Source organism: Barbus barbus (assembly GCF_936440315.1).
Source record: "Barbus barbus genome assembly, chromosome: 28".
Classification (NCBI taxonomy): Eukaryota; Metazoa; Chordata; class Actinopteri; order Cypriniformes; family Cyprinidae; genus Barbus; species Barbus barbus.
In genome coordinates, this window is record NC_136756.1 from 12,441,048 (window position 1) to 12,467,845 (window position 26,798).

At 37.2% G+C, this 26,798-nt stretch overlaps 2 protein-coding genes across 2 annotated transcripts in view; one reads left to right on the top strand and one right to left on the bottom strand.

The window, feature by feature from the left end:
* Positions 1-15,223, bottom strand: part of LOC306847877 (uncharacterized protein) — a 38,929-nt gene extending 23,706 nt beyond the window's left edge. The window contains exons 1-6 of the mRNA XM_079382098.1: positions 14,869-15,223; positions 8,694-8,787; positions 6,356-7,670; positions 5,909-5,987; positions 1,188-4,526; positions 814-942 (exon numbers count right to left, since the gene is read on the bottom strand). Of these exons, the coding sequence (XP_079238224.1) occupies positions 814-942; positions 1,188-4,526; positions 5,909-5,987; positions 6,356-7,662 (4,854 nt within the window). The 5' untranslated portion in view covers positions 7,663-7,670; positions 8,694-8,787; positions 14,869-15,223. The remainder of the gene's footprint in view (positions 1-813; positions 943-1,187; positions 4,527-5,908; positions 5,988-6,355; positions 7,671-8,693; positions 8,788-14,868) is intronic.
* A 5,665-nt stretch (positions 15,224-20,888) lies between these two features.
* LOC306848607 (uncharacterized protein) lies at positions 20,889-25,193 on the top strand. The gene is made up of 8 exons (XM_079383250.1): positions 20,889-20,967; positions 21,052-21,111; positions 21,599-21,685; positions 21,807-21,908; positions 22,307-22,378; positions 22,743-22,811; positions 22,988-23,728; positions 24,033-25,193. Exons 2-7 carry the CDS (start codon positions 21,087-21,089, stop codon positions 23,095-23,097), a joined length of 465 nt encoding a protein of 154 aa, XP_079239376.1. The 5' UTR covers positions 20,889-20,967; positions 21,052-21,086; the 3' UTR covers positions 23,098-23,728; positions 24,033-25,193.
* Positions 25,194-26,798: the final 1,605 nt, after the last annotated feature.

The following is a 26,798-nucleotide window of genomic DNA, read 5'->3' on the forward strand; positions in this document are numbered from 1 at the left end:
TTGAGGAACTCCTCCAACATCTGGTCTCTAAACGCTGGGTGACATCATCAGAAGTCAACGAGCAATCTCTCCAACCTTGACTCTTATGTAAGATGTTTGCTGGTCCATGTGCAAAGTAGGGCTTGGCAATCTCATTTTAATTTTTTCAGCTTTTTGACAATATATGAAATATAGCTCAATAAAAGTTTTAGGTTAGGAACTGAACAAATACCACAAAGTCACAAACTTTATGATGAAGTGTGAGAAACTATGCCCTTAGTGATTTTGGCTAAGTCTCGTAAGTCTCTGATAAATTGTCATATTAGAAGAGATACTTTTTTCGTTTAATCTCTTTCATAGACTAATTTTAGTTGCATCCAACTAACAGATGGAATGCAGTACTGTTTAATCGAAATTACTGTTACTACGAAATATTTGTGAGGGTGTCATTTAATTGTGTTGATGTTTCAAGTTTGGTTTATTTCTTGAACACATGTAAAAACAACAGACGTTGACCAAAGTGCTGTATATAAAGGGTCATAAAACAAACAACAATAAGGTACTGTACATAGTAATTATACATTACACACCACACACACAAAATAAAATTTGATGTACAAACAAAACACGATCCACAAACAAAACTGACAACAAAAGCTAAACTCAGCAGTGACAAAACATGCTAAATTTGCAACTGACCAAAACTTTTCATATTCACTCACATCCCTGAGTAAATATTCAATAGAGTACCCAGCCTTAGGTTTGAGTATGCAAGCACGTGTATGAAAAAATAAACAAAAGAAAAGTTTTAACTCTGATCATGCCTCTACTTACCGAGGTCTCTCCACTTCTTTCTTTGTGTGCACTTCGACTTCTGCGAGTTCTCACGTGGGTAAGTGGACCATCAGCATCAGCAGAGCTTTCTGTGGGGGCAGATCTTCGACACATACTCCTTGAACGTTTCTACACAAACATAGAAGGGGCTACAATCAAGCTTATCTAAAGAATTCAAAGGAAACACAATGCAACACAGCTAGAGCTGGCATAATATTTGACCACTCCAAAGCACATTTTTCAATACCAATAGTTGGGTAGTTCTACAATTCAACTGACCAATGTCAATACAGTGCTAAACGCAACACACACAAAGACTATACGGTGGGAATGTGTGTGTGCAAAAATCTATGCCAGAGTGTGTTCTTCCTCACCTGTTGTACTTTGTCTCTGTGTGAGGCACGGTTCTCTCTCTGTCCCTGGGATGCCAGCTCCCAGTTTGGACTCCATCTAGGATCGGTGACAGAGAAGGTTGCAACCTGACTAGTGGGTACTGCGGTCTCTTTCTTAGCTAATGGCTTTGTGGGAGGAGGAACCAAAGCTCCACTTGACCTCACATTCAAGGGTTCTGAGGTCCAGCATCTCTCTGGGGTTAGTATAGGGGCTACAGAGGGACGAAGACATGGTTGTGCAGTCGGCACAGGAGTTTGAATTGGTCCAAAACCTGGTTGTGCAGTCAGCACAGGAGTTTGAATTGGTCCAAAACCTGGTTGTGCAGTCAGCACAGGAGTTTGAATTGGAACCATGGGTTGTGCAATAGTGGGATGCAGTACAGGAGTGAAGACTGGACACATGGAAGAGGTCGAACTGGGTGTGAAAATGTTACTTGAACCTCTATCCTCATGACGCAAGAATTGGTGCTCAAGGCTACCAGGTCTGGTGCTAACTGGTCTTCTGGATCCTTCCATGGCTGATACCCAAAGGGGCTCATCTACAGCCAACTCTGCTTTAGTATGTCCCCAAGCATTATTTGGCAGCTGAGCAACAAATGGCCAATCCGAAGTCTCAATCAAGGAGTGTGTTTGTGGCCTAGGTCTTTCTGTAGCAAATGGCAGTGAGTGAGGTTGGGTTTGATGCAGAATTTGAGGTTGCAGAGGTGGCGGGAGTTGAGTTCTTATACGTTCTGCTGGGGAGGGCTGGAAGAAAGCCTGGGACTGAGGAGGAGACTGAACTTGAGATGCTGTTTGGGGTTGGAGAACATTTGGTTGTGTGGCCTGTGGACGAGCTTGAATCGCTGAACCAACACTTCCTGACTCTAAACCTCCAAATCCAGTTGAAGAGAAGGTATCCGGTTGGGTTTGACTCCTGAATGAATCAATATCTAAGATGCCAGGTTTGTAAAGCTCATTAGGATGAAGGGAGGGCTGCTTCCATCGGGCTGTCGGGCTACTCTCATGGCTGTCTCGACCAGTCCTAAAACCAAGAGACACTGCATCCAGATCTAGCACTTTTGGCCGAAGTGGAGATGTAGGTATAGACTTCTCTTGCTCTGTCTCCATCCGATGTCGTTCTGCACCTCTCTGCCGTTCAGACAGCTTTTGTCTCTCTTCTCTGTCTTTTTTTGATCTCTGTTTCACTTGCTCTTGTTGGAGTTGCTTTTCTCGCTGTCTCTGCAACTCAAAATCAAGAAGCTTCTGTCTCTCAAGCTCCTTGATCCTCTCAAGTTCTTCCAGCTCTTTCTTTGTCTCCCTCTCCTCTGCTTTCAGTCGCTTCCATTTTTCAATCTCCAGCTCTCTCTGTTTCTGTCTTTCAAGTTCTTTCTGCATTTCAGTCTCCCTCTGTCTTTCAATCTCCTGTTGTCTCTCCAACTCTTGTTGCCTCTCAAGTTCCCTTTGCCTGTCCAGTTCTCTCTGCCTTTCCAATTGTCTCTGTCTTTCCCTCTCTTGTGCCTTCTGTTTATCCAACTCTCGTTGCCTCTCCAATTCTCGCTGTCTTTCTAACTCCTTTAGCATCTCCATCTCTTTTTGTTTTTCAAGTTCTCTCTGCTTTTGACTTTCAATTTCCCATTGTCTCTCCAACTCCAGCTGTCTCTTTCTTTCTCTCTCCATTTCCTTCTGTTTTTCCAATTCTCTAAGCCTAAGCCTCTCTTGGTCAAGCATTCTCTCTTTCTCTCGTTCAAACTCTTTCTGTCGTTGCCTCTCAAACTCTCTCTGCTGCTCTAGTTCTCTTTCTGCAGCCTTCATTCGCTCATATTCAATTTGTTTCTGTCGCTCCTTTTCTCGTTTCTGGCGTTCAAATTCCCTTTGTCTCTCCAACTCCCTCTGTTTCTCCCTCTCTTGCTCTCTCTGTCTTTCCAGCTCCCTTTGTCTCTCCAACTCCCTCTGTTTCTCCCTCTCTTGCTCTCTCTGTCTTTCCAGCTCCCTTTGTCTCTCCAACTCCCTCTGTTTCTCCCTCTCTTGCTCTCTCTGTCTTTCCAGCTCCTTTTGTCTCTCTTTCTGTATCTCAATTTCTCTCCATTTCTCCATTTCAATTTTTTGTTTCTCAATCTCCAAATCTCTCTGTTTCTTTATTTCTCGCTGTTTTTCCAATTCCTTCACCTTTTCAAACTCTGCTAGTCTTTGTCTCTCTAGTGATTCCATCTCCTCCCTGGCTGCTTTTTGCCGTTCCCTTTCTTGTAATCTGTGATCTGTTCTTGGTCCAGTGTAATTTTTCTGCAGTTCCTCTTGCAAATCTCTCTGCATTGCAGCTTCCAATGAAGGATTTCTTCTAAATGGAGCAATTGGATTCTGAGGACCCCACTGTCCTGATCTAACAGTGAAATCATCAAACGGAACCTCCTTCATCCCTCGTTTAACACTGCCTAAGATTGTTTCCTCGTCCACTCTCTCACCTTGATGCACATGCTCTTGAATCTGACCAGTCAGAGCAAAGTAAGTGGCTCTAGGTTTATTCATTTGCTCTTCGGCATCTAGCATCTTAGGCCGTTTGGGTGCTGCAACTTCCTCTCGTTCCCTCTCTCTAACTTTTTGTGCTTCTAACTGTTTCTTCCTTTCTGCTTCGCTGTCTTCCTCCTCTTCCTCCAATGCTGCTGCTGCAGCCATGTGCAATTCTGTCTGCCTCTGTATCTCTTCTTCCATCTTTCTCAACATCTCTTTCTGTTGCTCCATCAGAGATTCAGTCTCTCTCTCTGCCTCTGTGGCAGTCCATTTCTGTAATGCCCCTACTCTGAGGTAACGTGGAGTGGCTGCTTCATCCTTTAGCAGGTTACTTATCTCATAGGTAGGTCTGTCCTCTTTACCATGAGGAGCTGATCGCCGAGAACGCAGTGTGTGAGCTCTGTCCTCAAGGGAAGCAGTTGGCAAAACCTCACTAACTGCACAGTTCTCTCCAAACAAAGCCACAGTGTCAAAGACATGCTCCACATGTAAAGGGCTGGAAGGAGAAACTTGTTCTCTATAGGTTACTTTGACCAAACTACCAGGATCATCATCTTCAAGAGCTTTAAAGGTGTTATCTTGAATACGCAAAGAGTGGTTTCGCCTGGGCATGGGTTTAATTGTGCTTTCCTGCTGTGCTCTTAGGTTTTGTGAAATGTTATCCTCCATCACTTGAACATTATGCCTTTCCACCACATGTTCGAACATAGACGCCCGTACTGTTTGCACTCCGTCACTATAACAACCAGAGTTGGTAGGCAAGTCTTGAACACCCAGTGATGATGCTTTCCTGTCCTCCTGTTTGGTGAACTGCCCTTCAATCGTGGAGTAATCAAACTACAAAAATAAAATAAAAATACAATTAAGCATATTTTTACATGATTTCATTTACCATTGATTTGCTTCTTTGTCTCAGTTCTTTTTTAATGAGTAAACAAGAACCCAGAACTTGGATTGACTTTCAAACAGACAAGGTGAGCTCTGTCTACAACTATGATCCTTAAAGAAGCAGCCTTTGACAACCCCCATGTGTAATTATTGCTTTCACTAACAGGTATGGCATTTAGAGGTAACATTTTCTTTGCTCAGATATGAGCTATCATTACAGTGGGTGTCTGTGTACATTATGTGTATTACATGGCTGATTTAGAGGCAAACTTTGAAAGAGAATAGAATAGGTTTCTACTCCAAAGGGCAAATCAGCCCCAGAAAGGAGGCAATTCAGACTCATTTGAATAAACAACTGATGATCAAATCTTGAAAATTTCCTTATCTAAGTTATTATTTTACAGAGACGGGTATAAAACTATAATAAAAAGGAAAAATTACAAGATAGTGATAGATGAAAAAACTGATATGTGAAGGACTGTACTACAAAGAGGGGATGGAGACTGAGGCACGTGAAAAGGGAGAGGCGCTTGACGCGTGTGACTGAGAACAGTGAAATGAGATCTGTATGCTCTTTGTCAAAGCTCATAAAGCAGGGTGGGGCATAAAGGGGCCATAATCAAAGCGTCCTCTTCTCTCGCAAACTGACCTTTAAGACCCCCCCTCCCTTCAAAGTGTGCATGTTTCATAATCACTACATGACTAATGCTACAACTCAGGTTACATGTCTTTGGAGTGCCGCACCTTCTGTGACATCAGAAGCGCCTTTTTTAACCTCATTTGTTATTCCTCTATTCCTCTCTCTCTCTCAAAGTGAAATCTCTCTTTTTCTTTTTCATTTACATTTATTTTGAAGCTGTGACCACAGTAGGACAGTTACTGTCACAAATGTCAAAAAGGCCCTTTTCAAAATAATTTTTCTATTCATTTAACAATATATTGTTTTACTTTATCAAACAAGCGACTATCATAGAAAAAGTGTGTTAGGGTAAGAACACACAAATACAAATACTTTTTTTGAGAATAAAGAGCTACGTGTTTTCTGTATGCAGTATAAAAACTAAGTATAAAAAATATATTTCCTTATCAAAATCATTAAACCGGGACTTCTGCCACAAATATTAAGGGAATGGAAAACAAGCAATTACAGTTAGTTCACTTAATGTGTGATAGACTTATCACAATTATTGTATACTCTGGTGTCATTTGTTTTAAAAAGATATTAAAATGTTAGATTTTATGGAAAAACTAAACTTCTAAACACAAAGCCTAACTTACAGATGCTTTATTTGTGGCAGTATGATTAATGGCAGTGGTTCATATTCCCATACCTTTTTGCTGAGATCTTCTTCAACCTGCTGGGGGCCTTTGAGCTCATAGGAACTATAGCTTTCAAGCTCTGCTTCAAATCTGTAAACAAATCAGATTAGCACAATATACATAAAGAATCACTTATGCACATAATGTAAATCCTTTACTATTTATTTTGATGCACTACTAGTAATAAAATGCTTCCTTTGTACTTTCTTCTTTTTTCAGGAAGTAAAAGGGAGACATCTATTTTATCCCCACAAAAATATATTCCGACGTTGAATGTCATAATTACAGCTTCTGAAACGCATTTGTAAAAACCCAAAGGCAGTAAACTTCTGCAAAACTGTGCATATTGAAGCATTTCAATACATGTATAATATTTACATACAACATGAGGTTGATAACTGATTATACAACTAATTAGCGGACCTCAGTAATGAATGTTGAAAACCACTGGACCTTACCTTTTAGTGCGGTCAGATACTAGGGTACGTGGCTTATACTGTGACTTCTGGGGTGGTGACAGCGTAGTAGGCACTTCTTCGGTCAGTTCTTTGATTCGCTGTTTCACCCCCACCGTTCCATCAGAATCAGATACAGATAGCCCCGGTGAGCGAGGCTCAGTCCCTGGAGTATCCACACGTGCCACTGAGAAGGAGGAGGAAGAAGAGTCTAAGAGCAGACTAATGCGTCTCTTTATACTGCTACCTCCTGTATCCTCAGGTTTAGAGTCCTTCTTGTAGTCCTCATCTTTTGATTCAATCTTTTGAGTCTTTTTCTCAAGCACAGGGGACTTATTTGGCCCTTCTGCCTTTTCAGCACCCTGTTCTTTCTCTTGAGTCTTAGCTCCAACACCCTCTGGCATTTGAGGAGTGTTTTCTTTGCCGTCCTCCTTAGTAGGTCGCCGGTTTAGGGACAGCCCAATTGACTCAAACTTTGAGGTAAGGTCAGATGAAAGGGGTCGTCCTTTTGTCCAACGAGGAGCAGGTGTAGAGGTTACAACCTGAGACTCATACATAGTGGGATTTTGGAGGAACACAGCTGAAACCGGTCTGGGTCTTGAACCTTTAGATTGGGGGCGAAGAACAGTAGGAGAACACTCACCCTTGGCACCAGAATCTTCTTTACTGTCCTCATTATTCAGTCCAATCTCTGAGAGAAAGCCCAAAGATTTAGCACGAGTGATTGAAGGGCTAGGCTGTTTCTTCCGAGAAGCAAAAGGCCATTCAGCACCAGGAGTGGAGCCCTGAAAATCAGTTTTGGGTTGAGGTGGTGTGGCTCCAAAACTTGTTCTTCTCAGCACATCCCCGGTTTGGGTTGTTCTAAATTTGCTGGAATTAGTAGAGGCGATGGTAGGTGCAGGTTTAAACGGTTGTGCCACAGGTTTATTCGTTTGTCCGCTGGGCTTCGGGGATGTTTTAAAGGCAGGTGGTACACTGGGTTTACTGGCTGGCTGTGGTTTAGGTGTGCTGGGCAGGTCTGGTTTGGAGAAAACTGGTCGACTGGGTTCAGGTTTTGGTTTTGGCTGTGATCTGGGAGCAATAATGGGGCGTATAGTAGGATTTTTCTCCACAGTGAAAGGTTTTGGAGTGAGTCTAGGCTTGGGGCCTGGGACTGGTTTATTAGGCTCAGGGGAAATAATAAGTGGCCCCTGGGTGCCACTTGAACTCTCCATCAAGCTCTTGTTGCTAGAGTCCATGAGAGGGCTAAGGTGCAGAAGACTGCCAACCACACATGGCCGCCCAGCATCAACCTCAACCTGGGCAGCCATCGCACCACCTGAAACAAAAAAAAAAAGAAAAACAGAGTTAGCTAACAATCACTTAAATTAGTAATTTTTTCTGACAGAGAATAAATTGCAGATCACTAGGATTTCAGTTGGTAGAAGACTATCCTACACTGTCAGATATTCAACTGTATCTGGTGATAGATCACTTTCTAAACTCCATTTGGTCATCGCCAAATCTCTTCACTTCTCATTTGCATAAATTTAAGCTGTGTTCAACACTATTTCACTGCCAACTGACATTCGTATCAACAGGAATCACAGGCTATTATTGGAAATGATATCCAGCCGCCTGATCACAACTCAACGCTGTCCGTGCGAACCCTCCTATAAGTTGGCGGGAAAAGTCTGTAGTCAGTTGAAACCACTGACCAGTCTAAAATACAACATGCTGAGCAGAATCTCTGCACTATCATTTTACACCGCAAACAAATACAGTGTTCTCAGAAATATTGTTGTGGTGGGGTGTGTCTATATGAAGCTGAAGAAAAAAGCTCTCTAACCCTCTTCCTCTTCTCTGCTGTGGACTTTGCCTTGGCAGATACAGAGCTCACAAGAGCACATCGAACGCTTTACTGACACATCATTAATCACGCCGTGAGAGTGTGTGTGTGTACGAGTGTATGATTGGACATTACCCAGAAGGGAGGGATCAATTTGCTGAATTAAGAGTCCAGAATGAGACCGGGTCTGTGCATAAAAATCCTGCTACTACAGGCAAACACACATCAAACAAAAGAAATTCACAGGAGGATCCAAAGAGCCATATTTGCTAATGCAATACACATGTCGCTCTTGGAAGCTGTGTGCTAATACAAACACGTGTTCACGCTTAGATGGGCATGCAGACTTTTACAAAACACACACACACACGCTCACATTTTACACAGAATGCGAGCGTGATTCGCAACACATTCACATGCTTGTGTAAATGCACATGCGTTTGCCATGCTTCCCTGTGCTGTTATTAAATTGTGCTTTGTCTGCAGTTTTCCAACACCACAATAATAACTCACCTGCTTGGCTGTCAACCGTCTGCAGTGGAGCCCTGGTTTCTGTGGTAACCGCAGAGTGATGTCATATCATATGGAGAGGAGGTGGAGCCAGACTCTGTAGCAGAGAACACAGCATGGTCAGACACCGTTACTTCTGCACAATTAAGGAATCAGTGTCCTTAGTCATTTTGAAGTCTCCACACATGCACGCAAGTTGTTGATGGTACACCTTGAGACACAGCACAGACTCAAACACATATCCAAAATCTACACAATTTTTGCAACATGCAAATTAGACTTAATTAGTCTCTTTACAAACAAATAAACACACAGAAAGCAGACAAACAGATCGAAGCCTGATTTTTACCAGCACGATTGACCTACATCTATAGATTACCAAGCAAACAAAACATTTGATATGTCTCCCGTAGTGAAATCTTAGCTGTGTGGTTGCGCAAGGGGGACAGAAGTAGTGACATGGAAGGAGGGGGACGGCCAACAGATGAACAGAATGAGGGAGAACAACTGCAAAGGAAGGAAAGAGGAGGATCCTGGTCGAGAGCATGGACTGGCAGTCGCTTGTTGACAGGAAACGCCTCTGCAGCTGGAATGTTTAATATCTACAGCTTCAAAACCAGAGTGTTCAGGGAAGTCGTTTCTGGCATCCCGTGGAGATGCATTTACACACAGACATGATCTAGCCATTAACCTAGAAACTTTTTTAAGTTTCTTTTTTAAGTCACTTAAGCCACACTGCAAATCTCAAAACTTGGAAGTCTACGCAGCAAAGATTACGCCTCAAACGCTACAGGGCTGAAAGTTATATGATGTGTCTTTAAAAAAGGAATTATATATATATATATATATATATATATATCAGTGGCCATATATATCAATAACCGAATTTACTTGGGGACTGAGTTCAGAGTTGGAAATGCACTTAATTTTCACTTTGATGTACACATGCATCACATTCACAAATATGTCTATAAACATCCAAATAAGCAAAACGTAACATTCACAATGTGAATGTTACGTTTTGCTTATCACAACACATCCAGGGTAGCTAATATCAATCAAAATACGCAAGATAAATATGGTGAATTTACCATTTCATGGTCAGCTCAGCTGCAGCGTATTCATTAATTGCACAATTGTGTGTGTGTGTGTGTGTGTGTGTGTATTACGATTCATTTTACTTTGAATTACTTGCATATGTTCTCTTAATACCAGCCGGACAACTTGCTAAAAGCAGGTGTGATGGATGCACGCGCTGAACATGGAAGAATCAACATTACGTCAAGAGTCAAGACAAGAGTTAATTTGTGTTTAAAATGGTTAAACTACCTTTATTAATTAAATAATTAAATAAATGAAATTGTTTTGACGAATCTTTTTTTTATGACGTTTTTATAAAAGCTCTATTTTTTCCTCCCCCACCCCACATGTAAAGGCTAGTTAACGGTAAATGTTGCTACCTATAGCATAAATGTTAAAACATCAACAAAATGTCCAAAAGAAAGTGTGGAAGTGATATAAGAAGCTTTTTAGTGAAGCAGTCACGCACAGTAAGTTACTTTGCTTAACACGAAAACATATTATATTTAACTTCCGTGAATATAGACATACTGTCGCTAATCATGTTTTCTGGCGGCCACTGGAGCGCGCTGTGATTTAATACAAACCTGAATTAAAGGACTATGAACTAAAGTCATAACATAGAATTGTCCTGTTGCCTAAAAGTGCTTTAACTATTATTCAGCCTTCAATGATGGACAAATGCCAATATTGCTTATGATTGCAAATGTAAACATTTAGATCCTGGGTTGAACTAGTAATTTTTTCCCCAGAATCAGACAAATGTGTTTACTGACAAAGAACAAGAACAGGGAGCAGAAAATGTAGAGGTAAGAGTAAGACTAAAATACAGTATTAACATTGTAGACTACAAATACATTTTAAAAGAGGTACAGGATCTGTAGACTAATTATAGGGAAAGGAAACTACATATCCCATGACGCATATCGCGTATCTCGCCATAGTTTCACAACGAGACTTAATATTCATCTTTGAGGACGTTGAAAATTTGTTAAATAAATGAATTAGATTATGAAGAGTGACGATTTGTAGATGGTGCTTTTCCTTCAATATATACCTTACGCAATCTATTTTTCAGTTACTTTTTAAAAGTGGTGGGGACAATATCGAGCCTGGTAAAAAGTGGTGGGGACATGTCCCACCCGTAAATTACGCCTATGATATATATATATAATGAATGTAAAAAAGGTTTACTTTTTTCATTTGAACCTGTTAATAATGTGATAGAACTAAAATTTGTAATATCCTAAACACAGGCTTCATATTCTTTAGATACAATATTATTTATATTTAAATAAATATTATATTTCAATTTTATTAACTTATTTGTTTGTTCATTCATTTAGTTAGTGAAAAATATGACATATTTCTTCATACTTTTTTCCCAGAAGAAATCACTGTCATTCAATCTATATATACACTGAAATATATTAACTACTATATAAAACAAATACTTGTATGGTGATGGGCAAGCACTGGATATTTTACCAACATTAAAGATTTCAGCGCTACCATATAAGTTTTCATACAGCACTCAACTTGCAATCGGAGTTCAAAACTTTCCCACCATATTGTGGTCTCACGTTCACCAACAAATCAATACTAAAAATACATTCAGCTCCACACAGTCAAGCTCTAGGAACATAAACCAAAGGCAGTAAAAATCACTCAATCAAATCAGATTCCAGTGGAAAGTTAAACAAGAAAACCATCCTCAGGCACTGCATTAGCTGTCCATCAAAGAGCACAAATGAACAACTGTCTTTTAAGAAGAAGCTGCCAGAGTTCCTGTGAAAATCAGATCATAAAACAAGTGACTCTGCTGGATATTAAACATGCTCTTCAACTAGGAGTGGCAAAATAAACGAGTAACTGGGTTCACACAGATAATCATACTCTGTTTATTTATCAAATGGATTTTACTGTTCTTCAATACCATAAAGATTGAATGGCCTTAGGAGCCCTGTACACGGAGATAAAGAAGAAAAATTACCAGGAAACATCCTTGCAGATTATTTACAAGTATCCATTGTAACTACTCAATTACATCTATTTCGTTTGGTTTAATTTCATTTTTATTTACAGGAATGCAAAAGTGTTGGGAAGTAGATGAAAGAGAGGGGTAGCATCACCTGTACACCACCCAGGTCACTTTGTACTCCTTTCAGTTTAGATTCTCAAAGTACATGCTACTGATCAATGATCACCATGACATAAATCTGTCATCATAAATATTAAGCAATTTCTTACTGAGCTCATGTTACTAATTAAGTAAAAAGTAATTGGCAAAATTACGATCGTTCATGCTTGTGAAGAGACTCATCAGTCTTAGTCCTAAGGCAATACATTGAAACTGTGTTAAATGACCATTGTTAAAGACAACTTGACTTGAGTGTGAAGAAATGGCCAATATCAGCTGCTGCTGAATTTAACAATTTCAGGATATCGGTTTCAGTTTAACATTCAGTGTGCTGTCCAGCCTGAAATTCAAGATTCTTATGATTAAACAAGTTGCTTTTTATAACTGCATCAAAGTATTTTTAAAGAATAGTTCACCCAAAAATGAAAATTTGCTGATGATGTCATCCATAGATGAGTTTGTTTCTTCAATTGAACAGATTTGGAGAAATTTAACATTACATTACTTGCTCACCAGTGAATGAGAATCCAAAAACATCACAGCAATCCACACCACTCCAGTCCAAAATTAACATGTTGTGAAGTATTATTACGGAACTGGTATTTTGGCCAGAAGCAATGGTTTAAAGTTAAAATGCCTTAATGATGAATGTTTCTTACAAACATGCGGCTTAAACATGCTTAACTTTAACAAGACATTCACTGATGGACTAAATCGTGTGGATTATTGTGATATTTTTAATCAGCTTTTAGGGCTTTCATCTTGACGGCACCCATTCACATCCATTTGTGAGCAAGTGATGTAAATGCTACATTTCTCCAAATCTGGTTCTGATGAAGAATCAGAATCATTTACATCTTGGATGACCTGAGAGTGAGTACATTTTCAGCAAATTTTTACTTTTGTGTGAATCAAAAACCGTCTTAATTTCAGTCCATTAAAAAATAATAATATTAACAATAATAATAGTAAGAAATTCTTGAATGCAATGAAAATCAGAAACATCTTGTACTTTCACTTTAGTACGTTTAAGGTAAGATACTTTGACTTTTATTGCATAATTCTTACAAAGTATCCTTACTTTAAACTTAAGTTTAAATTTCTAAAAGCATTTACAGGCAAGTGGTTCTAGGACAACAACTACACTCTTAACCTCACCCTCTTTCCAACTTTGCAAAGAAAATCTCTGAGCTAAAGATAATTATTTAAAAACAAAACAAGCCAATGTGCCCTTAAAAATAAAAATATGTTTTACCATCTTTCAACTAACCTGGCAATGATTGCCCTGAAGCCTTTTTACGCCACTGTGTTTCCTGTCTTTTTTCAGCGTGTGTGCGCACAACTGACACTCTGGTTCAGCCAGTTTTGCAGAAGGAAAATACTTTCAATGCTCGACCTGAACAACAGCACCAATGAATGAGCAGGACTGGCAGGGCTTCAGCACACACACACACATGAAGCTCATCACCTGAATACACAGCTGACATCATTCATCGTATTTCTGTTTGTAAATAACCAGCAGAAAATCATTTAAAGCACACCTGCTAGGAAAAACTACTGGGGAAGTGGAATTCACTAAGAAATACGTGAATACCAAAAAGTTAAAGAATATATAAATATGCCGTATTTGGGTGAATTAATTAAGATTCAACTGAATTTACTTTGATTAACCGCTCAGACACATACACTAAATTTAAAATTTGTTAATGTTTTCAAAAGAAGTCTCTTATGCTCACCAATGCTGCATTTATTTCATCAAAAATATAGTACAAAGAGTAATATTGTGAAATATTTTGGAAATTTAAAATAACCCTATTTTAATATATTTTATATGTAATTTATTCCTGTGATGGCAAAGCTGAATTTTCAGCATCATTACTCCAGTCTTCAGTGTCACATGATCATGCTGATTTGATGCTCAAGAAGTTATTATTATTATTATTATCAAAAACAGTTGCGCTGCTTAATATTTTCATGGAAACTGTGACCATTTATTTAGGATTATTTTTTTAATATAAGTGTATTTGGAAAAATTTATATTTTTTATATTATATAAATGTCTTTACATTCACTTTAGATGAATTTATAGCATCACTGTTGATTAAAAGAAAAAGAAAAAAACTCTTAACAGACGCCAAACATTTGAATGGCAGTGTAGATGATACCGTCCCCTTTAAAGACCAGCTCATGTACTGTATGCAAATGTTTCAAGACAGAAGAAGCTGACTCAGAAACTTGTAAGACATGCATACAGTGTCACAATGTTACCAATAACAAAATCACAGACCACAACAAAAGATCTACAGATTGACTGACTGTAGAAAAACCTGATTAACAACTATCAGAAAAACACATCTACAGTAAAACTCAACTAATGCTTATTATGAAAATAATAATTATACTAATAATTAAAAATGATTATTTATTACAAAAATCTAGCATCAGTCCACCACATTGTACACTGTAAAAGGAAGGATATAATGTAAGCAGAAACGATTTCAAGCTTTGTAGAAATGTCCGTCCGTAAAATGGTGAAATAAAAGCACAAAGACGCTTAAAATACAATAAACGGTTGCAGCAGGAAAAACATTATTTAGGAATAAATTTGTTTATGGGCTATTATGGTGTCTTTCTAACTGTGTAAGAAGCTTTTACAATATTTGTCATAATTTTGTTGACATTACCATATTACTAATTCCATAATACTTTACTTTTCCTGAGAAAGCTTCAGTTTTGCTGCAGTAACAATACACACAGTAACTATGGTGTAAATTAAGGTTACCATGGTATATTTTGTAATGGTAAGAAATGTAAATAGCTCGCGTGTGAGTTTCTTTGTTAGCTGATTTGACTAGCCTGCTTCATTATTCCCATTAGTCTGGAGATCAACAAAAACAGCGTGACATAAAGCAGGTAAACACAAACACAAATAGAAGCGCAAGATTTCACTTTACGCACCTTTTCGTCAACTTCAAGCAGCCGTCTGTGTGTCCCACCTGTGTGTGAGCTGTTTGGGATCTGAGCTCAACCAAACCTCGCTGCTGTCTGTCGGGACAGACCGGAGCGAGCGTCCTGTTGATCGAGCTTTAACGCTCAGCTCCGCCGTCGGCGAGTCGCTCGTTATTTAGGTACTTTATCCTGTATAAATCGCACCGGGACACCATTCCTCACACCTGTACTCCCGGATAAACTTCAGTTTTCTATGAACACTGCCACAGGCTGACTCACACAAACTTGCTGAGAGAGGCGGTGTGGGATCGCATTGCACGGAAGGATGGAGGATTTGTTTTGGTACGCCAGACTGGGACAGTGTAGAGGGGGAGAGTCGAGAGAGAGTCCCTGCGCCCCCTTGTGGAGGATGATTACACAGGCCAAAACAAACTGGATTAGAGGATATATTGGTCACGTGAGACCGTGAGAGGTTATCATTTCCTGTTGTGTGGTAGAAGTACGAATGTGACAGCTCCCATAGTCAGGTAAGACAAACTATAGTAGTTTACTTTACAAGGACAAACACATTTATATACAGGTATCTTAGCAAATATGTACGTCTGATTACATTTAATAATACATTTTAATAATATAATAAAACAATTACATTTTAATAATCTTTTCTCATGCTAAAAAGAAGCACACTTATGACAAAAAAAATTAATGTTGAGATGTGGATAAACTGGGACATTGTTTGTGTGTGTGTGTGTGTGTGTGTGTGTGTGTGTGTGTGTGTGTTTATGTGGTTTATGAGGACACAAATTTGTATAATGACATGGGTATGACAGAGGTATTACAATATGAAGGTGGTTTATGAGGACACTGCCTATGTCCCCGTAATTCAAAAGGCTTAAAAAACATACTAAATGGTGTTTTTTTGAAAATCTAAAAATGCACAAAGTCTCCTGTGAGGGCTACGTTTAGGTGTAGGGTTGGTGTAGGGCAATAGCACACACTGTTTGTTCAGTATAAAAACCATTACGCCTATGGAGAGTCCCCATAAACCACAAAAAACAACATGTGTGTGTGTGTGTACAGGTTTATATATCCTGGTGGGGACTTAAACTCATGGGGACTCATGTCACGGTGGTGGGGACCTAAATGGGCACAAAAACTTATAAATCATACAGAATGAGTTTTTTTTTTTTTTTGGAGAAAGTAAAAATAGGTGTAGGGTTGGTGTAGGGCAATAGAAAATACGTTTTGTACAGTATAAAAACATTACGCCTATAGAGAGTCCCTAAAAGGATAGCTAACCAGACGTGTGTGTGTACCAACTATATTTTAAAGTTTCTGCATAATATTTGGTAGTAGCTTATCAGTGGTGACGGTCAAGTAGATGTCCATATTGCAGAAATGTACAGTAAAAATCATGCAGTTAGTTCATGATGTAATCAAACAGACAGTTAACACACATCTGAGGTCATCTGAGGGGTTGGCATAATCTCTTCTCAAGTGTTCGGTCATCTCAGATCCTCGTAAGGAAGCAACTAGAGACACAATTAGCATAGCTGCAGTTCCAACCAAGCAAAAGAGCATCCAGTGATATGTGATTCAAGTGACCATGAAACAAACCAAACAAGTGAACTGAGCACAAAGGAACTACTGGAGTGTACGTCAAAACATGTACACGTTCACACTGTTTCATTTCTCATCTATTATGAATACTTATCTGAGCATGTTTAAATATATGTTAAAGATATGGTTAGTTTAAATTAATATACTGCAAGGACTGCTCAGTTAATAGTGAGCAGCACTTTGAGATGAGAATGAAGCTTTAGCTCTGAATAAGACCAGTGATGAGGACAGAGAAAACTGTGATTATGACCGTTGCAGACCTTATAATCAGCAAATACATTTAAATTTACACAGTTTAAACACAACTTACTTTCACACAGAAAACAGATTTGAACTGTGAAAACAGTTTTACGAATAAAGACTTAATTTGTCATCTTTTGAAAGGTAAAATATTGCCTTGCTTGTAATGTTCTTCCATTTCTCATGTTATGGCAGATCTCCTTTAGGAGCTTGAGACTGCAGATGTCCCCTCACCTGACCAATCAATTTCCATGATGTTTCCATGACTTTATAAATTTCATTACATTTGGGAATGTTTGGCATTGAGAGTAAACTTATTTAAATGTTCAGTGAGAGGTTTCCCCTTGCTTTCTTCTTTAAATAATGTCAAAACTTTGAATTTTTTCAAATTAAATGTCTGTGATTTTTGCTAAATCTTTATTCTAATGCATTATGATTCTCGTGCTTGGCTGTAAGTGCACCTAAAAGTGAATTTGTTATTTTAAGAAACTTTTTTTGTGGACTTGATGTTTTACTTCCTGTTGAACCAGTTTTGCTCAGTGAGGGATTTTTTTGCATTTTCTTCTACTTCTTGCTTAACTCAGTCTAAGTCAAGTAAAACCTTTCTACTCAGAACAGAAATTTGTGCCATAAAAATCAGGTAAGACATTTTATATTGCATTGTCTATCAAATACAAATTTCTTTCATATGCAAAACATTGTGACAAATTTGAGCAGTGGTATCATTCTGTCTATGAGTGCCTGTTTAGTGCTAGTTTTTATACCTTAACTTACACCAAAGTACTTTAAATTACAGCTAGTTTTTATGTCTTAATTTTCAGTTCGTTCATTTAATCCTACAATGTCATTGCAACATATAACATTGTAATTTCAGCTGTTGTATTATATGCCTATTATATTATAAAGAACTCTATAAAAAGTTGGTTAATAAAATATGCTGTATTATTTTTTCTACCCAAACACTGGAATGAGCCTGTAATTTTTTTACAGTGTTGGGAACAAGCTATACTGTTCATTTATGGCTAGGTTATATGGAGTCAGTCAAAACATCTTTTTGATATCTTTTCAGAAACACGGTGCAGTGGTCTGAGGTTCGCTGTTCCCCCGCTGAACACCAGCCCAGCACCGGCTCAGATTTCAGCAGTGAAGCTGCACACAGAGACACGAAAACCAGCACCATTTCGGTTGATTAGCTTACTCTTCAATCAAAATAGAGTGGCCACATCCACTGGTTAAATCCACTGGCAATCTGCTTTCCATTTTAATGGATTTAACCCAACTTTTAAAAAACATTTATAGTGTTACAATCATGTTTAATCTGTTAAGAGATTCATGTTTTGTCTTTATACAGTCGTATATTAAGTAGAATCTTCATGTGTTGTTCAAAATTAGCTTAAGGTCTTATTCTGTATCTTTAAATATGAACAAGAGCCTTAAATAATCAGTAATAGGTTGCTTGGTGTTCCATGTGGTGAGTAAAAGTGAATATATTGAAAAAGCATATTTTAAAACATCATTGATGCTACCAATTTTCATAATTTGCATTCAGTAATATTTTTAACAGCAACAATCAACATTTTTCACTCATAATACAAATGAAAACCAAAGACGAGCGACAGTTAAAATGATATTTTATGTTTGGACAACTGTTTTGTATTTTGATCAGTATAAATGAATTGTTCTGTCATGCTCATTTTCACTGTACTCTGTGCCAAATTTAACATTGCAAGTGTTCATTTCAACACTTTAATAAAAGTCAATAGACAGAAATAGCTAGTATTCATGTTTCTGAATCTGAACAAACATCTTTTTTTACAAGAACTGTACATCCAGCAAGTCAAAAAATACAGAATGTAGTAATCAACATTTTCCACACAGAGAATATAAATAAAAACAAAGACAGAAGAGATTCTGTGCAGGATGGGATGAGGGAACATCTGATGATATGTGTGAGTATTCAAATGAGACACATTACTTGAGTATTAAGTGTAGGCTTAACAACGTACAACACTCTTAAAAATAAAGGTGCATCACGATACCATAGAAGAACATTTTTGTCTAAATGGTTCCATAAAGAATCTTTAACATCTGAAGAAAGGTTATTTGTGGCGAAAGAAGGTTCTTCAGATTATAAAAAGGTAAGAAACAGATGGTTCTTTAAAGAACATTTGACTGAATTGTTCTTTGTGTAACCAAAAATGGTTCTTCTGTGGTATCCCTGTGAAGAACCTTTTAAGCATCTTTATTTTTAAGAGTTTAAGAGAAAAAAGAGTGGACCAATACCAGCAGATGACATGGCAGCCCAAATCATCACTGACTGTGGAAACTTCACACTGGACTTCAAGCAACATGGATTCTTTGCCTCTCCACTCTTCCTCCAGACTCTGGGACCTTGATTTCCAAATGAAATGCAAAATTTACTTTCATCTGAAAATAGGACTTTGGGCCACTGAGCAACAGTCCAGTTCTTTTTCTCTTTAGCCCAGGTAAGATGCTTCTGACGTTGTTTCTGGTCCAGAAGTGGCTTGGTAGCCCTTTTCCTGAAGACGTCTGAGCGTGGTGACTCCTGATGCACTGACTCCAGCTTCAGTCCACTCCTTGTGAAGCTCTCCCAAGTGTTTGAATCGGCTTTGCTTGACAGTATTCTCAAGCTTGAAGTCATCCCTGTTGCTTGTGCACCTTTTTCTATCCAATTTCTTCCAGTCAACTTTGCATTTAATATGCTTTGATACAGCACTCTGTGAAGAGCCACACCTTTCAGTAATGACCCTCTGTGACTTACCCTCTTTGTGGAGGACATCAATGTTTGTCTTCTGGATCATTGCCAAGTCAGCAGTCTTTCCCATTATTGTGGTTTCAAAGAACAAGAGATACCCGGAATTTATAATGTAGGGATGGTCATTTATTGAAACTCAAATGTAAATATTATAATATTTTGAGATACTGGATTTTTGACTTTCATGAGCTGTAAGCTCTAATCATCAAAATTAAAACGAAAAAACTTTTGAAATGTTTTACTTTACATGTAATGAATCCACACATGAACCCTTTTGTTTTAGTATGAGCACAAGGGTCTGAAAGCACCTCCCTACTCTCTAAAAAAAAATGATGCGAAGAAAATTCACATGTAAAATATAAATGCGTTTTAATGTCTTTTTTAAAGACCTTAATGTTACTGGCATTTATATTATTAAAATCACATTATGTATCATGGAAAATAAGGGTTACATGAGAAGACTAATGTCACAGTAAACCATAACAGAGTCTAGTTTACATGTAATGGATGTTTTCAAGATCAGTGTGCTGGAGGACCTGAAATTGATTTAGTCATTTTTGCTTTGGCGTAACTGTTTAAAATAATCTTTTCGTTATTAACATGATTAACATATTGTTAGCATGATGCTAACATGTTTTTAACAAGAAGGTAACATGAGTAGCATGATGCTAGCAACAGTATACCTCATGATCTATGTTATATGTACTTACAAATTCATTTGGACTTTTCTGTATATAAAAAAAAACTATAGATTTCTTGTAAGATTTGTTTTGTTTGGATAATTCTAGAGACCTTCATGATTATGCAGATATATATATGTCAACAAAAAAAATATTTATTAGTAACGAGAAAATGATCTTTGGGAGGGTTTGCCTTCGCCATGCTTCCCCGAAGTAGGGGTAGGAAGTTGACAGCCTCATGTGACAGGAAGGAAGCGAATACCTTTTTTTTTCTCTTGAAATCCTTTATTTGGTTCTTTGCTTGCATGTTATTTAGACATAAAACATGGATAACATCTAGAAAAATACTTACAAAAGCAAAATGACAACTATAACCTGCGGCAACTATATAGTTGCCGGTGGGCTTAAATGGGTTCAAATTAAAGATTTGAACTAAGCATTTTCTGCTTAAAATGTACTTTTGTTGTAAGCTAATGTAATCAGGTTATTTTGGTCATATTACAGTATTATAAATATTCAAAAATAAACTAATTGGTCATTTTAAAATGTGACTTCTAATTTAAATGAATACCCGATTTTACATTTATATAGTGTGATTGAATAGATTGTTTTGTTTTGATGTTTTGCACTGTTCACACTTCCTGCTAAACCAGTATTGTCATGTAACATGAGAAGGAAGTTGTTTTTTATGGGTTTTTTTTTTCTGTGAGCATTTCCTTCTACTTGTTGTTTAATTTAGTAACACCTCTCTACTCCGAACAGCAATGGTAATTGTGCCATAAAACTCGTCAGGTAAGACATTTTCAATTCATTTTACTTACCAAATACAAAAACCTTTCATATGAAAAATATTTATATTTACATTTAGTCATTTAGTAGGCCTAGATGATTTTATCCAAAGCGACTTACAAATGCAAGCAATCAAAATCAACAAATGTGAGCACTATAGTATCATTCTGTCTATGAGAACCTGTTTAGTGACAACAATAGCTATAGTTTTATTGTTTTGACTAGCTTTTGTCAGAAATCAAAAGGTAATTAAAACGAATGAAAATGATTTAGTTTAAATGCACAACACTTTCATATATATAATCTTCCATAATTTATAAACACAGAATTCAATATGCATAGGTGTCAACTTCCACTGCTTGAATGAGATATCAATGATAGGCTCAAAAATCTCAAGCCAAGTTACATTTATTTGTATCTTTCACAATACACATATTTTCAAAACAGAAATCACCAGAGGAGCTGAATCGTAGAGCTAAACAATGTGGACATGATGGCAGACAACACTAATGTCAATGCGAAAGAAAAGCTCAGACAGAGCAAAATCACTCTTTTAGATCTTAAGTCGTACAAATAAAAGTAAACCTTTATATATTTAAGTCTTTCAACTGAACTGGTTCTTCTTCTTTTCTAGTCAGTCTTGAAAACACATCAGTGCCAGTAACAGAAGCCAGTATCTCACATGACAATGTAGTATTTCATCCTCCAAGATTTGAATGTGGTGCGTATGACACTGTAAAATGTAATGGCATTAAGTTGTTGGTGCTCTATGTGAGGAGTGAAATTCTTTCATCTGAGAAACACAATGAATGTACTGAAAAAGCATATTTAAAAACTACCAGTTACAGACCTCACAGAGCTGAAGAATGTGGACATGATGGCAAAGAACACTAAAGTTAATACGGCAGGAGAGAAAAGACAGAGCAAGGACGATCCTTATAACTGTGAGTAATACAATACCTGAAAGTAAACATGTATTTATAACAGGCAGGCATATTAGAGTGTTGTTCTGTGTGCTAAGTGAATATTTCAAGTCTTTCATCTGAGCAACAGAATGAATATGACAAAAATGCATTTTATTTTGTAATAATCAAAAATGTCCACCTATAGAATATTAATGAAATCCAGGAGTGACAATAGGAACAGTTTTTATATTTTAACCATTATAAATGAAGTTGCTCTGGTACAATTCATTTTAAAACTTAAATAATAGTAAAAAAGCAGTACATTATGTTTCTGAACAAACCTCTTCCCTGTGTAATGGACATTGTACATCTACAGATTCATAAGCTCATGCCAAATGTTATCTTTAATCAGCCCTGTGTCTCTTCTTCTTTCATAGTCAGTTCTGAAAGCAAATCAATAACAGAAGACAGTTTCTTTGCTGACCCAGAGTTTAAATGTTGGTGTCATGGTGAGTGAATGTGTCTCTTAAGTGTACCTTCATCTTTCAGTTAGCTATATACTTGATAATTATGTTAAGGCATAGGCTATGTTCAAAATGTGATGACTGAATATCTTAAGTCCTTTGTGTTACAGAAAGAATATGATGGGGTTAAAAACTTGTTTTAAAAACTTAATCACTAATTTAATTTGTATTCAGTAATATTTTTGTAATAAATTACAAATTTTCACATAGAGAAATATAGGCATGACGATACAACATTTGAAGTCCTTCATCCTTCAGTTATAGAATTATGTTGAAAAGGCTTATGTTAAAACCATATTGTCACAGTTTGGATTCAGTAATGTGTTTATAATCAACTATTTCCACACAGAGGATTTTAAACCAAACCAAAGACCAGAGAGATGCAATCCTGGATGTGATGAGACACCATCTGATAAGTGTGAGTATTCAAATGATCAAACACTTCACTTAAACTGACTATAAAGTGATCCTTATCTAATAATAAAAGCTGCCACATGATCCTGAAACTAAACCTCACAGGATTTTATGCATTAGATGAATCACTCACAACTTTAAATAAAGACAATAAGGTAATCTGAATGCTTTCCTTCACAGCATCTGAAAGGAACTCTACCAGCACCATCAATTCATTTGACTCAGGATATGATTCATTAAAACGCACACGCATTTTCTCCATCTCTGAATATGAGGAATACAACAAATAAAATCCTTTATGAACTTTGAACAAGACCAGGGCCCGTATTCATGAAGAATCTTAATGCTAAGAGTTGCTCCTAGTAACAAAATTCTAAGAAAATTCTTAGAAATGTGGGTGTTTCCGCTTGAAATTAAAGAAAAGATCCTAGTAAAGAAAAAAGTAATTCAGAAAGCATCTTAACCCTTAAAAGAGGTCTTAAGGTCCAAAATTGTTAGGAGTACGGACGAGGACTTTTAAGGGGCTTAAGAGTTTCTTTAGCAGTGGAGAAAATGGATGAAACATGAAGGAAGAAGAAATGTGTTGCACACAATGCATGACAGTGAGTTAATAAGACACTACACATTAGATCGTGCAGGGATCATGTTTGTGACCGATCTTATTAAAGACATGCTAACATCTCAGACACCACGCTGAAATGCCATAGCGCCAGAAATGGACGTAATCACTACATTAACATATTTGGCAACTGGAAAAATGCAACTATGCTGCAGTGATGATTTGGGTCTGTTACAGCACTTATTAGGCTATTTATCTGTTCATTTCCTATAAAACAAGTATGACAGCATGGTAAATAAAAAATAAAGAATATATATACATATATAGTGTGTGTGTGTGTGTGTGTGTGTGTGTGTGTGTGTGTGCACCTGGTATTCATCACGTCCTGGGGAACAAATGTCCCCACAAGGATAGTAATACCAGTAAATCTTAATCTTGTGGGGACATTTTTTGGTCCCCATGAGGAAACAAGCTTATAAATCATACAGCATAAAGTTTTTTGAAAATCTAAAAATGCAGCATGTTTCCTGTGAGGGCTAAGTTTAGGTGTAGGGTTGGTGTAGGGCAATAGCACATACAGATTGTACAGTATAAAAACCATTACGCCTATGGGATGTCCCCATAAAACATGGAAACCCAACATGTGTGTGTGTGTGTGTGTGTGAGAGAGAAAGAGAGAAAGAGCGAGAGGAAAAATTACGCATGGAATTTCAAAGTGAAGGCTTATAATATACCCTACTCTTAAAAGCGCTCTTTTATTTCCTTCTGACAACCAACCAATCACAATCTTCAAAAGACTGTGTCATTCCTAGCAACGGGGTCAGCCCTGCCTCCTCACTAAGATAAAAGTTTTTGTCTTTTCCTTGCTCAGAGTTGCTCTCAGATTGGTCCTGAATCACTCTTAAGATAAGACTCCTAGTTAGAAATTTTTAAGCTAAAATAGGAGCTCTCTGAGAGGATTCTTAGAATCTTAATGAATACGGGCGCAGCAGCACAGACATTAGCCACTGCTAAAGATTCAATGTCCACTCCAGGTGATAGTCCAAATATCTGAACGATGACCAGCCATGAATCGCTTTGTGATTCAGTCAGAATTATTTGGAAAGATCACTTACACACGGAAACATTCTGAACAGTTAGTCAAAGTACATTACCTTGATCAGATTTGTGATATGATATTCATTTATGAATATCCATGATATGACTATGAATATCCCTGAAATTATCTTTACTAATGATCAGCTAAGCATTATATAATTTTTGTGTATGTTATAAAAAAATCAGTAAAAGCAAAAACTTGTGTTGTCGTATTGTAATTTATAAATTCTACTAAAGTCAAGTCTTAGCTCTTGAAAATTATGTCATGTGATATTCATCCAGTAGACTGAAAATGAATATATTGCTATGACAAATATCTAAAAAAAGTGCATACAGGCATCTGAAGTGAAACATTGCTGGAGCGTGCAATGTAGATCATGCTGCATGTCACACACAAACACCCTTCTGTTGTAAAGCCCTTGTTTTACCTGCCGTGCTAAATATCTGTTGTAACTTGTTGATTGTTTTTTTGTTTTTTTTTTTGTTTTTTAATGTAAGTGTATACTGTATGTTTTGTCCACTGAATGCCCAAGCAATTGTCCAAGTTTGGGGATTTTGTTTTTAAAAAACATAAATGTTTTTGAACGGCTTGTGTATTTTATACAGTACTTTATAAAATTAAATGCGTTTTGTAATGCATGTTTAAATTCGTCTTGAGGTCAAAAAATAGTTTTCAGTGTAAAAGTCATTATCTTGACTATATTATTTAAAAAATAAACACTGTAAAGTAAACATGCTTGTGTGACTGACTTGAACAAGCAGAACGAGAGCTCACTGACAGCTTTGGTGTAGATTTTGTGTTTGAAATGTAGTTTCAGAGCCATAAAAGTCAAATCTACATAACACATATTTCATTGTTCAGAACAAAATGTCACGAGTTTCATAGGTTTTGTAGGGAAGTGAGTTCAGAAGTGAAGCCAGCGGGGAAATATCATCAGAAGAACAAAGTGACATACACAAATGAATGAACTGAACAGCTAAGCAAAGTTACTACAACAATTGTTCAAGCATGCCCTCTTTTAGATTTGAGAAGATTTTATATTTTGTTTGAAATTATTAAATTACAGTGTAAAACTTCCTCAAAGAAAAATAATCCATTGCGAAAACAACAACCAAGAACCAAAATGAACACTGTAACATAGAAATGTATCATTTTATAGTATTATTAACCTGCAGTTAATTGTCTTGTCTTTAAAGTGGTTACTTGTCTTTAAAGAGGCACGATAGGCTTATATAGGAGATCACAAGCATATAGAAGACTTTTTTTATTCACCTGATGCTCACTGTTTTTTGCAGTGCATTGTGGGAGGTTTGGAATTGGGTGATATCAAACTTTTAAATACAGTACAGATACTTTTTCTCGCAATTTTATTGATACGATACCAAATATTTCTTAAATGGGTATGTGATATTTCAAAATAAAATAGATAGAATAGAATTGTTTGGCACTGCATGCGTCCTGTTAGTCCAGTATTGGTCCAATGAGGGGATACACTGTCATAAGAGAAATAATTTTGTTTCTGCATTAATTTGCATTTCCTTCTAGCTTGTTGCTTGACTGAGTCAAAGCACTTCTTTTAGTAGAGTGATGTGAAACATGCAATAAAAGCCAGGTAAGACATTTTATATGACTTTATTTAACAGATACAAAATACTTCCATATGTAAATATTGTTTGAGTATATGCCATCAGTGAATACCTGTTTAACAGTAGAAACTAGCTTTGTCTTTTATAACTTGCACTGACATGAAACGTTTACAAGAAACCTTGAATGTGAGTTTGGTTTGATAAAATTACAAAATCATTGTTTGGGGAGTTAACGTCAACATCAATAAAGTTTGTAGAGTCCTAATTGTTCCCTAACTTGATATACACCCTCGAGCAAGAGACTGTACGACATTCACGTTACATGATTTGACTGATTTCTAACGTAGAGAGGGTTACAGCGCACTGCATTAAAATAAATGACCATTCATGTTTTCAATAACCGATGGCCAAACTCAAAAACCAAACTAAAATTAAAACGTCTTTGAGAGCAAGGGGGCCCCCTGGTGTTTCGGGGGCCCTACGCAGCTTGCGTATTCTGCGTATAGGGAGGATCGACTCTGTATGCACAAATTAATTATATAGAGCAGTTAATATGAATATGCAATATGAACACAAAGTACAAAAAAGCTGGATAAAGTGGAATTAAAAGTCATTAAAAACTAAATCTGAAATCTATCATTTGAAAAGATCAAGAAGGTCTTTGTTAAGAGCAACACTTGCAATTTGTGAACGGCTCATGGCACACAAGGCTAAACAAAATAATCAAAAGCGAAACAGAACACAGGA